Source organism: Piliocolobus tephrosceles, chromosome 13 (genome assembly GCF_002776525.5).
Source record: "Piliocolobus tephrosceles isolate RC106 chromosome 13, ASM277652v3, whole genome shotgun sequence".
Lineage (NCBI taxonomy): Eukaryota > Metazoa > Chordata > Mammalia > Primates > Cercopithecidae > Piliocolobus > Piliocolobus tephrosceles.
The window spans coordinates 99,935,277-99,948,728 of NC_045446.1; the positions used below are offsets into that span (position 1 = coordinate 99,935,277).

At 35.7% G+C, this 13,452-nt stretch overlaps 1 protein-coding gene across 4 annotated transcripts in view; it reads right to left on the minus strand.

Annotated features, from left to right (window-relative positions):
- The window catches only part of RDX (radixin), a 95,320-nt gene that overhangs the window by 17,204 nt on the left and 64,664 nt on the right, over positions 1-13,452 (minus strand). For 2 of the 4 annotated variants that reach the window (XM_023208200.1, XM_023208201.1), the window contains one exon: positions 12,568-12,728. In XM_023208200.1, the coding sequence (XP_023063968.1) occupies positions 12,568-12,728 (161 nt within the window). Of the gene's footprint in view, positions 1-10,102; positions 12,729-13,452 lie in introns of those variants that run through there. The other 2 variants (XM_023208202.1, XM_023208203.1) reach the window with 2 other exon arrangements.

The window sequence follows — 13,452 nt, forward strand, 5'->3', positions numbered from 1 at the left end:
ACTACCTTCTGAATCTCAAACTTTGTTTTCAATACAAATGGGCAGTCCCAGCACACTCCACGTCCTTTTGTGACTCAATGTATATGCATATGCAGTTCCTTCTTTCCGGAAAGCTTTCCTATCTTTGCCTCCTCGATTAAGAATAACTCATCCTGAAAGACTTCGCTTAGGGACCATCTCCTACAGCAAGCCTTCCCTGGAGCTCTGCAGTAAGATCAGGTGCCTTCCTTCTGAGCTCTCAGAGCTCATCTATCCATTCATTTATTAAATAGTAAGCATCTATGGCATTCCAGGCAGTGCTTTAGGCCCTGGGCATATACCAGTGTACACAACGGTAAAATTCCTGCCCTTATGGAGCTTACATTCTAGTGTAGTGAGACGGATACAATACAAATAGGTAAATACATAGTGTGCTAGATGGCAAGTGCTATAGAGAAAAATAAAGGCAAGAAATGGGTACGAGATACTTGGGGAAGGTACAATTTTAAATAGAGTTGTAAAAGGCAGCCTCATTGAGGTGACATTTAAGCAAATTCCTGGAGGTAGCAAGGGAGTGAATCATAACAATGTCTGGGAAGAAGTCTTCCAAGCTAAGTAAGAGGAGTTGGACCAGCTGGCTGCTTTAAAGAATAACAAGGAAGTCAGTGTGACTTCAATTTAACAAGAGAAAAGGAAATCAGCAGAGGAGGCCCAAGAGCTTTGGCAGGGACCAGAATAGATTAGGTTGCAAATGACCACTGAAAAGGACACGGCTTTTACTCGGAGATGGGAAACCTCGGAAGGATTTTGAGCACAAGTGACATGGTCTGACTTACCTGTTGTAAGTTCTTAAAAGACTGTAATATGGCAAAGAGGAAATCAAGAAAACAGAATGGAAGGCTTTTGCGATAATCCAGGCAATCCTGTGAGTGGAACACTGATGGCTGTGGAGGATGAAGTGGTCATATTCTGGATACATTATGTATCTTGAATGCTGGGCCAACAGGTTTGTGATTGGACTGGATGGACTGACTGAGAGAGTCATAGATGTGGTCAAGGTTTTGGCCTAATTAGCTGGAAGAAGGGACTTGCCATTTATCGACTGAGAAGGGGAAGACTGAGGCAGGAGCAAGTTTAAGGAGGGAAGATCTTGAGTTTAACATAGTAAGTTTGAGATGCTTATTAGATATCAAACTGGAAATGTTACGTAGAGAGTCAGATATACACATCTGAAGTTCAGGGGAGAATCTGGTTAGAGATTTAAGTTTTTCAGCCTACAGGTGGTATTTAAAGCAATGACACTGGATAAAGTCACTAAGAGATCCAACTGTAGACAGAAGGACTGAGACTTGGCAGACTATAGTATTAAGGGGTTGAGGAGGGAACCTCACTTATTTATAACACACAAACACATATGAAAGATGTATTTTGTGTGCCGGGAAAAACCATAAACTATTTACTGCTTAGGAGCATGTCTTTCTTATCTCCATATGCTTTGCATAGGCCTGGCACACATTCAACAAACATAGGGAGTGATACCTTCTAAGAGAATCGTAACTAGAATCCTTAAAAGGTAAACAAAACATATTAAAAATGGAGCCCAAAGGACTTGGCTACAAATATGAATATTCATAATACTGACAGATGAAAACCACAATGACACAAGTTACTATTTGTTAACATTTCCAATATGCCAAGGCTATAAACAAGGTATTCCATGTTTATTATTACAATCAACACTCACAAGATTAATAGTGTTACTTCTGTTTAATGGATGAGACAACTCAAGCTCAAATGGCTGAGTGGATTCCCAAGGTCTCAGAAGTGGCCAGGCCAAGATTTAAACTCGATGTGGAAATCCAAAACTCATGCAATTACCTCAACATCATGCTGCCTCATAGCTATCCCAAAGATTCTCTTATTTTTTTTGAGACAGAGTTTCACTCTTGTCACCCAGACTGGAGTGCAGTGGTACAATCTCGGCTCGCTGCAACCTCCGCCTCCTGGGTTCAAGTGATTCTCCTGCCTCAGCTTCCCGAGTAGCTGAGATTAAAGGTACCTGCCACCACGTTTGGCTAATTTTTGTATTTTTAGTAGAGTAGGGTTTCACCATGTTGGTCAGGCTGGTCGCAAACTCCTGACCTCAGGTGATCCGCCCACCTCGGCGTCTCTACTAAAAATACAAAAATTAGCCAGATGTGGTGGCACATGCCTGTAGTCCCAGCTATTCAGGAGGCTGAGGCAGAAGAATCGCTTGAACCCAGGAGGCAGAAGCTGCAGTGAGCCGAGACTGCAACCACTGTACTCCAGCCTGGGCAACAGAGCAAGACCCTGCCTTCAAAACACATACACATACACATACACACACACACACACACGAACTAAGATCAAAGTTTATAGGCACAAGAACAATATCTGATCTAAAATCTAAACTCTAAAAGAACATTTTCTCAGCTTCATCAAGAAGTATCATATGAATAAACACTGAATCAAAGTGACCTAAAGCTGAACGAAGTGGCCTCTCATTTCTCTATCTCCTGCACATTTTATCTCAGTTTTTCTTCTGGCACTTACTACCATACTTTCTATACCTCAATTTGAGTCTAGGACTCAACTCCCTGATTAACTACAATTCTCTTGGCAGAGTCGCAAAGTCTCATCGATCCGTCTATCTCCCATAATTCCAACAGTGCACAAACAGCAATTGCTCTGAAAATCACTGAATGAATGACTCTGCATGCTAATGTATATATATCTTATTTTATGGAAAAGGGAATAAATATCATGCCTTCTTTTCTTCTAATTCAGCATTCCTTTCATAGTACTATTACACCAAAAATCTTTTAAATGTCTAATGTTTAAGAGCTAAAGCATAATGGTTGAAAAATAAGAGGTGGCAGAGAACATTTTCCTATCTGTACACATCACACCAGTTTTCTAGAAGACATACTTACTTGCAGTCTTCCCAATGCTTGAGAACATTCCAAAAATTTACATACCTTAACCTGTAGAGATGTAAACCTACTTTTCCAATGGATACATTTCATACAAAGTCTTTTATACAGCTTACGCCCCCCAAATTCATTTTAAACATCCTTAAAACATCAGTTATACTGGAATACAATGTGACATTCCAATATAACTGATTATAGTTTAATATAGTACATTAAACTATATCCAGAGGATTAGGTTCTGGGTTCTAATTCCAGGTCTTATATTGTCTGGTACAAAGCTTTTACAAAATGCAAGTATTATCTCAGGTTATTTTAAGAATGCATATAAATTACTAAATGGGTCGGGCGCAGTGGCTCATGCCTGTAATCCCAGCACTTTGGGAGGCCGAGGCAGGTGGATCACAAGGTCAGGAGATCGAGACCATCCTGGCTAACACGGTGAAAGGTGAAATCCCGTCTCTACTAAAAATACAAAAAATGAGTCGGGCATAGTGGTGGGCGCCTGTAGTCCCAGCTACTCGGGAGGCTGAGACAGGAGAATGGCGTGAACCCGGGAGGCAGAGCTTGCAGTGAGCCGAGATCACGCCACCACACTCCATCCAGCCTGGGCGACAGAGCGAGACTCCATCTCAAAAAATAAAATAAAATAAAACAAAATAAATAAAATAAAATAAATTACTAAATGACAGCGATTTATATTCTACCTATCAACAAAAACTACTTTTAAAGGATGTTAATATTTCTTGAAAAATGATAGGCAGTTTAACCAACCTAAACATTTTAAGAAACCCAGTGAGCTATTATCAAGTACATTTGCAAATATTAATGGAATTAAGAAGTAAACTATTATTTACTTTTACATACAGTGGAAGATTATATGTCCCTCAACAGCAAATGCTTTAAAAATACACAAATTTTAGGCCAGGTGCGGTGGCTCACACCTGTAATCCCAGCACTTTGGGAGGCCGAGGGGGACTGATCACTTGAAGTTAGGAGGTCAAAACCAGTCTGGCCAACATGGTGAAAACCTGTCTCTACTAAAAATACAACAATCAGCCGGGCATGGTGGCACACACCTTTAGTCCTAGCTACTTGGGAGGCTAAGGCAGGAGAATCGCTTGAACCCGAGAAGCTGCAGTGCACCGAAATCGCACCTCTGCACTCCAGTCTGGTCGACAGAGTGAGAATCTGTCTCAAAAAAATAAATAAAATAAAGTTACTGAGGAGAAACCATCTACCTGTAACTTAAATTCTATCAAAAGATTTTATCTACCTATACTTGAAAACCTTTATGGCCTAAAAATTGAGAACTAGATTGTATTAGGAATTGCCTGAGAGAAACAATCAAAAGAAGAAAAAAAAATCTAAGATGTCATTTGGGTATAAGCAGATGAATCAACTCATACCTCTAGCAAAAGCTAAATGGATGAGCATAATCAAGTACAGTTTTCAACTTTTAAAAAATCTAGGCCGGGAGCAGGGGCTCACGCCTGTAATCCCAGCACTTTGGGAGGCCGACGTGGGTGGATCACCTGAGGTCAGGAGTTTGAGACCAGCCCGACCAACATGGAGAATGGAGAAACTCCATCTCTAATACAAAAATTAGCTGGGCATGGTGGCACGTGCCTGTAATCCCAGCTACTTGGGAGGCTTAGGCACGAGAATAGCTTGATTGAGGCGGAGGTTGTGGTGAGCCGAGATCGCACCACTGCACTCCAGCCTGGGCAACAAGAGTGAAACTCCATCTCAAAAAAAAAAAAAAGAAAGAAATCTATAGAAATTTCCAAAGTGAGTTGTTAAGGGTTGTCACAGCCAGGAAATAATTGTGCCTGTATGTTGTGAGATAACCTTCTCTTGAGTTGTGTTTTGGTGAACATAATTCTTTCATAATGAGCTGAAAGAATCATTTTACTAACCCCAAACTGTTTAAAAAAGAAAAAAAAAAAAAAACCCTTTGAATTTCTTCTAAAAGCCAGTACATTATGAAGGTCATCTGAGAGCAAAAAGAAGTTTGATAAACTATTGTTATAAGCATTACTCTGAGGTAATGGTTTTCAACTATAAACCAGTATTAAAACTTCAAACATACATAGATATTAAGCCTCAGTCAGGCATACATTTTTGTGAAGATAATGCATCTAGAATGGAAGTGACCATAATCTGAATCCAGAGAAATGCTCTGAAAAAGGACAATCTGATTCAGAACTATAAAATCAGTTATAAAAGCTAGAGTACTAGAGTATAAGACTTGGAGTTAGAACCCAGAACCAAATCTATTTGTTCTTGCATGTCTTTAATTTCTACTTCTTTTGTGCCACTAAAGAACCCATTCCCAAAATGTCATGGATAAAAGAAAAGAAACTGAGGTTTTAAGTGTCTCAAGAGGTCAGCTGGAAAGTAAGTTCAGAAGAAAATACATTACCACAAAGATGAACAATATAGCAAACATGACAGCAAATTACACTTAAACATTTCCTTTATCAGAATTTCCTTTAAATTCATTCCCATGGCCATGGCCTTTCTTAGGCTAACTACAGTAGACACAGCTCTTCTATTATGCTATCTCCTCTGCACTTTCTAGTATACTTTACATCACAACATGAGTTTTCTTTTTCAAGCAAGGTTTAGTTATTGTGCCTCTCTGTAGCTGTGCCTTTCCAAAGCTACCAGTTGTCCTCAAATCAAATTAAACCATCTAAACATAGGATTCAAGGCTCCATAAATTCCTGGGCCCAACCCACTCTAGCTTTATCATCCTACAGTCAATGCCCACTGCCTATCTATTTACTTTCATTTCTACAGTCTAGAGACTAACCACTATACGTATTCTCTTCTGCTTTGCCTTTCTGTAACACCTTCTTCATTAAAAACTGTTTTTCCTCTTCAAAAAACACAAACACCAAAAGCACAGGCAACAACAACAAAATTGGACTTCTTCAAAATTAAAAACTTTTGTGCATCATAGAAAACTACACTATATCAAGGGCGAAAAGGCAATTCACAATGGGAAAAAAGATTTGGAACTCCTACCTGAAAAGGAATTAATATTCCAAATCCTGGGATAATGGATTAATATTCTGAATCCCAAATACAAAGAATTCTTACAACAGAAAATTAAGCAATTTTTAAAATGGGCAAAACTGGAATAGACATTTCTCCAAAAATGATATACAAATGGTAGATAAACACATTCTAATTTCTTTTATGATTTCAGAAATGTATCAAAGGAAAATGCAAGTCAAAACCACAATGAACTACTCCTTCGCCATTAGGATGGCTATTATCAAAATCAAGCAAGCAAGCAAATAAGCAAACAAACAAACAAAAAACCCAGAAAATAACAATCGTTAGTGAGGATGTGGCAAAATTTGAACCTTGTGCACTGCTACATGAATGTAAAATGGTGCTGCTGCTGTGGAAAATATTATGACAATTCCTCAAAAATTTAAACACAGGGCCAGGTGTGGTGGCTCACGCCTGCAATTCCAGTACTTTGGGAGACCAAGGAGGGCAGATCACCAGAGGTTGGGAGTTCAAGATCAGCCTGACCAACATGGAGAAATCTCATCTCTACTAAAAACAAAAAAAAAACAAACAAAAAACAACAACAACAACAAAATTAGCCACGCATGGTAGTGCATGCCTGTAATCCCAGCTACTTGGGAGGCTGAGGCAGGAAAATCTCTTGAACCCAGGAGGCAGAGGCTGCAGTGAGCCAAAATTGTGTCACTGCACTCTAGCCTGGGCAATAAGAGCAAAACTCCATCTCAAAAAAAAAAAAAAAAAATTAAACACAGAATTAACAGATGACCAAACAATTCCACTTCTGGGTATGATGTATCTCAAAGAACTGAAAGCAGGGACTCTAAGATATTTGTACACCAATCTTCAAAGCAGCAATACTCACAGTAGTCAAATGATAGTGGTAATTCAAGTGTCCATCAATAACAGACACATGGATAAATAAAATATGGTATATGCATACAATGGAATATTGTTTAGCCTTAAAAAGGAATAAAATTCTGATACATACAACATAAACGAACCTTGAAAACATTATGCTAAGTGAAATAAACCAGACACGAAAGGACAAATATTGTATGAGTTCACTTTTATGAGGTACTTAGAAACATCAAATTTATGGAGACAGAAAGTAGAGAAGTGGTCACCAAGGACTGGGGAGGAGGGAGGAATGGGGGATTATCATTTAATGGGTACACAATCCAGTCTGGGAAGATGAAAACGTCCTGGAGATGGATGGTGGTGACGGTTACACAACAACCTGAATGTACTTAATGGCACTGAACTGTACACTTGAAAATGGTTAAAATGATCAATTTTATGTATATTTTACCATGATAAAAAAAGATTCAACTGTAAACTTTTAACTTTATTAATCTTCTCAATATTTAATACAGATATTACCAATCAATCATATTTGACTGGTTTGTCAGTTGGGTCTAAAATGAGTCTTCCTAGGTTAGAAAAACTTTTAAAATTAGAGACTCTTTTAGAATAATTTTATTAACTGGTGTTTAAAATTTGGCCTATGAAATGAAAATTAAGTAATTTATCAGAAAATAAGCATACCTGAGAAACGTATACTGAGTATCCATTCATATTCCCTGTCAGTTACTAATTTTCCTGCTTATTAATCTTCCTTTTATTGTGTAACTTTCCTTCAGCTCAAAACTGTTTTTATGAAAACAGCTAAAATTTAAAAGTAAATAATTATGTAAATGCAATGACAGCATATAGAATTCAAATGCTAGACTTGAATTCCATAGACTTTTCAATATATATAAAAGGAAAAGGAGGGAGGAGATATATATTCCCTTATGATTCTAAAAAACACATGACTCCTAGGTCTAAAATAATACAAAACATCATATTTACGTTGAAAAAAAATAAAAGGGATATCATAGCACACATTGTAACACAGTGCAAGAATTTCACATAATAAATCCATGTTTTATCAAAATAAACTTTTCCAAAAGTAGTCACATAAATAATCTCAGAATTTCTGATTGCATATTACCAGTAGGAAGATGGACATTTGGCTATGCTGATTTAGTAATAAAAAACTAAAACCAGTATCACTATTTTTAGGAGCAAACTAAATGGCATGCATAAATATAAAAATGAATCCAAATATTTAAAATAATGATTAAATAAAAGTGAAGAACAATTAGAATAGGGTAGTAAAAATAATAATTTGCACTGATAGAAGCAACTAGCTAGCTATAAACATGGAGGAATCTGGGCATACAAATAACAGGAATCAACAATATGGCATTGCCATTTTAAAAGAAATGATATTGTAATAGATAAATGGAAATGATCTAAGAGCTAAAATAAATTAATATTTGAAGTTCCCTATATAGGCCAAAACAAAGGGTCACAATCATCCTAATCTTGCTTCTAAGTCCTTGAATATAGCCAGCACTTAATAAAAACGTATTGGCTAAATGATGACCATTAAATAAGAACCTGGAGCCATTGAGTAGCTAGGGATCTCCACAGCCAAAACACAAACCTGAATGCAAAGGATGTGTCAATGGGGTATCACCTTAGTCAAGATCTTTAATGTAAAAATTGTGTAGGAAATACTTCAACTCCTAAAGTAGTATATATAACCCCAAATCAGAAAACTCTTGTACCACGGAGGTTATGGGAAGTCAAAGTATTGAGGAGATAAATGGCAATTTTAACAGATAAATGTAAATCTGAGTGTCTATTACCCACAAATGGAAAGTAGCTGTACCACACAGCCATGATCTTTCCACAGGGAAAATGGTAGTTCTTAAATCTTGATAGATGGACATAGTAAGAGGTAGGTCTACTAAGGAAAAATTGGGAGGTAAAATTATTTAATTGGAAAAGCTAAGGATAAGAATGTGGTAAGCTTTAACACATGGAACATGATAGGGAGCCAGTTTTTCCTAGTTACTAGTGTAGACTATGGGGAGTCAGGCTGCCTGAACATTTCATAAAGTTATCAAAAACATTTGCAGAATCCAAAGAGCTTTTGTATGAGCTAGAATATTGTCATTCCATGTGACAGATCACATTAGAATATTTGATAGGTTAAAAAAAATGGAAGTGGTACAAAATAAGAAAATGCTAAAGTTCTGTTCATTTAGAACAGACTTAAGAGAGGAACCTAACAGTACAGCTCCACACTGAACTGTTTTCTCTTATTCTTAATAATGGTATCTAAGCTTTGGTTTACTCATTGGTTCAGTATACTAATGCTAAAGTTAGTAATCCCTTAGACTTTAGTTTCAAGCTTTAACTTTTAAGACTAATTGTTTTTACTGTGCATATGTAAAATGGGATGCCTGTGAATTAAAAAAAATTTTTCATTTCTAAAAACATTAACAATCAACAAGGTGATCAATACTGGAACAGAATACAGTGGGATTTTAAAAAAAAAAACACAATAATATTGAAACACTTCTAATGATAAGAGTCACTTCCAATAAAATCTAACATAATTTTATAAGGGGCCATTCTAGCTCTTAAAAACTCTAGACATAAAGCAAAATATTATTTAAAATTCCATTTTCTGACAGGATCAGAGTAAAGAAATCACTATGTGTCCTTGAGAACAGAAATAAAAGTGACAGTTAAATATTACTATCAACAAAAAAATCTGGGCTTTTACTATTTTTATAGATTTATCACTTATTTAAGTAAAAAATTAGTAAGAAGACTTGAAAAAGGCAATCAACTTCTAGATTTATAGTAACTGCTCTATAATATAGCTTCAAAATAAGAACTTGTACTTAAATAAATATACTTAGCATACAGTTCTTTAAAGAATGTTGAAATGTTTATAGTGAGATGAATCAATGACAAAAAACTGTATCTTCCTCAAGCAAAAGAAACTAACCACTATACAATAAAGGCAATGATTGGAAACCCTAAATTACATTTTGTTGTCAAGAAAGTCAGTTTAATTTAATAGTTTAACTTTTCCACAGAATTAATCACTATTACTTCCATACCAAAGAGGTATCATTTTGGGGAAAGAGTAGATCTATGAGGATTTAAAATTATTTCCTATCTACTTCTTACTTTTAAGATGTGGTGATTCATGGCTCTGATAAAGATTGTAATTTTCAAGAAATATACAAGAAATCCATGTTAAATAACAACAGTGGACCTTGAAGGCATGAGCTTTTGTCACTTTATTGTTAACCAATGAATATTATCCAAAATTAGAGATGTAATTGTAACTTAATTGTACAACACAAAATTATGCTAATGGTAAAAGCCTACTGGGATTTACCAAATACTCATTAGTGTATTTTTACATTGACTATATGAACATGTGCTCGCGACTGCTAATGATAAGTTATAATTGGTTTAATCTCTATGAAATCCATATTGCAAATGGTTCTTGTTTAGAAAAATTCACACAGCCTTAAAAATGGATTAAATCCATTTTAATCCTAATCTACAAATAGATCATAAACAGCAAAATATAACTGATAATTTTTCAATACTGTATCAAACTGATGTAGTATGGTAGTGCACATAATTCAAAATGAGGAAAATTAACAAAAATCCAATGAAAGTTCAGGTTTTTATCTATTATGGCAATTGCTTTAAAGTGAACATTTATGTTTCAAAATATGAATAGTAGGGTCCACCATCCATTCCTTTGATGTACACTGCAAGTAGGAACATGGTCTTCCGTAGGATTCTGAAGCACGTGCACAACCATGGTACAACAGTCACTTCAAGGTTAACCAGCTATGTTTTGTCCTACAAAGTTCAAAAAATATATTAAACGCAACCTTTCTTTTTCATAATGTCTGCCCAGATTAATCCTTTTAAAGTCAGCAAAATCAAAAAAACACAAGAGATATTTTCAGACACAACTTGAATCTACTGTGCATGAAAATGTTTAATAAAATGGCAATTTTAATAAATGTAAATTTGACTGTGTAATACCAAATGGAAAGCAGCTGAACCACACAGAGAAAACAAGGCTTTACATATCTCCAAATTTAGCTGTTTTACAATAAACAAAGTATTAGAACATGTGAATATTAGAACCTCCTTCTGACTGGAAAGATTTCTTCAGTAAGATATAACTGAAATTAATATAAACTAAAATTATAATTTCTAAAATAGAATTAACAAACAAAATTTAAGTATTTTTAGTCAGAGATTGAAAAAAAAAATAAGCACAGTGATCTAGAAGCCAAATATAATGATTATGTAACTATCATATCAAGGTACAGACATTCTTCATGTGACAAGGTTAGCATCTCTCTCTCATACACACAAGAGTACACACACACACACACACACACACAAGGTTAGCATCTCTCTCTCATACACACACACACACACACACACACAGTCTCTCTGTCTCATTCCCCCTCTTACTCAGCCATACCACAGCCCTCCAGGATGATAGTATACCAGTGAGGAGCTTACAATTTTAATATAAATCAGAATCCCACAGTTTGACTCAATAAAAAGGCAGTTAAAAATTTAGCACTCTAAGATATTCTGAGGGAAAATGAAATTTCAAAAGTATTTCTTGATGATCAAGGCTATCATCATGAATTATAAAACATATAGCTTACACACTCCACTGTGTTTGAACAACCAGTCATCGCAGGTGTAGTAGTGAGGTAGTATTATTGTCCCCTCCTCGGGACTGATGTTTTTATATGCTGCCCTTCCAGAAAGGTCCAGGTTTTAAAAAATTATTAAAATCAGTTACCGACAAATGTATATTTTCTTTTTTTACTAATCATCTGTTTTTCTAAATCAGTCTATAAAAGAACAAAACTTTAAAAATCTTGCAGAGGCTGTTTAATCAGTAAACTCTCCTAGGGAGCTACTACTGCTGACTAAACCTCTGTGAAATGGTAAGCAAAAAAAGCCATCAAAGGATTAGAGGAGATAAAACACCAATCAATGTAAGCTGTTAAAGATGACTGTGATTAAATAACCAAGTATCAAATATCCAATAAGGCAATTAAATTTGGATTTAAAATAACCAACAGCTGTACATACATTATTAAATGTTCTAATCTCTTTCATGATTCATAGCCTTATTCTACATAATGATCAAAGACTGTCCACTGTGCTACCTACCATCATTTTAAACACTGCCTGATCTGTATGATGGTGGGATTATGGCTATGGACATGGCAGATAAGAGAAGGGCACACTGAGAAGATGTGAGAGAGAATGTGGAAATACACACAGGTTAAATATGGAAGGGACAAGGGAAACCCAAAAAATGTTCATCACCATTATCCTTTAAAATGTACACAGAACTGAAACCACACATACACATTTGTCAGACATGATAATTAGTGTTAATCTTCAACAGAAAAAAAAAAAAAAAGAAAAAAAAATGTGAAAGGAGGCAACGGAACACCATTCTCCATTCTCTGGACCAAAAGAAAAGAAAACCAAGCATGATATCATACTGCCTTAATGCTGAAGAGCTCCCCTTAAATCTGTCTTTTAGCTAGCACAGTCAAACTGGTATAAGTGCTTTGGCAAGGTGGGATGCATTCCATCATATCTGCAAAGGCCTGCTTTTCTCTGTTGGTGGTTCAGCTTATGAAGAACATATATGCAAAATAACAGCTCTCACATTGCTTCAAACTCATCGATACGCTGCTTTGTATTGCCTTGTCGAATCTGTCGCAGAGTCTTGTACTTATCACGGCCTGCTTTAACATTCTCAGCATGAAGAACATCATTTTGTGTTTTCTTGGTTTCATCTCTGGCTTGGGCTAATTCTGAACTTAATGCCTATATTTAAAAAATAAAAAGTACAACAATTATTTTCTGAGATTTAAAAAAATTTATGAAAATGGCTTTAAGATGCATAAATACATATACCAAATCATTTCCGCTGTGAAACCTTTTTCTTTAGTGTATAAGTTTGCTTTAGCAATAGTGGTGGCAGTGGTAAGGGAAGAGTACACATGGCCTTTCATTTCCATATTTATCAACCGTGGTATTTTGTACATTATTCTAAATGTCCTTAACTTTCTCATCTAGTATTTGAAATGGCTAAAAAGTTCAATACAGCCATTATAGACTAATATCACTATGATATTTAAAATCTATACCTCAAGGGAAGCCTTCTCCAAAAATCTTAATATATTTATTGTAACTGTCACCTTATTTTAATATTTAAAGATTTCAACAATTAAAGTATTAGATAACTTACTGGGAAAAAAGAAAGCTCTCATAATATTAAAATCCTCCACTTTGACCTAGTTACGTCCATGTAATATACTGACCTTTTGCCAATATAAAATCTGAACAAATAATTAAGATTATGCAATGTCTTAAACATAGTATATTAACTATCATTCTTTCCAATGTACATTTTATTTTATTTTATTTTATTGAGAAAGAGTCACTTCTATCATCCAGGCTAGAGTGCAGTGTCATGATCTCAGCTCACTGCAACCTCCACCTCTGAGGTTCAAGCAATTCTCATGCCTCAGCCTCCCAAGTAGCTGGG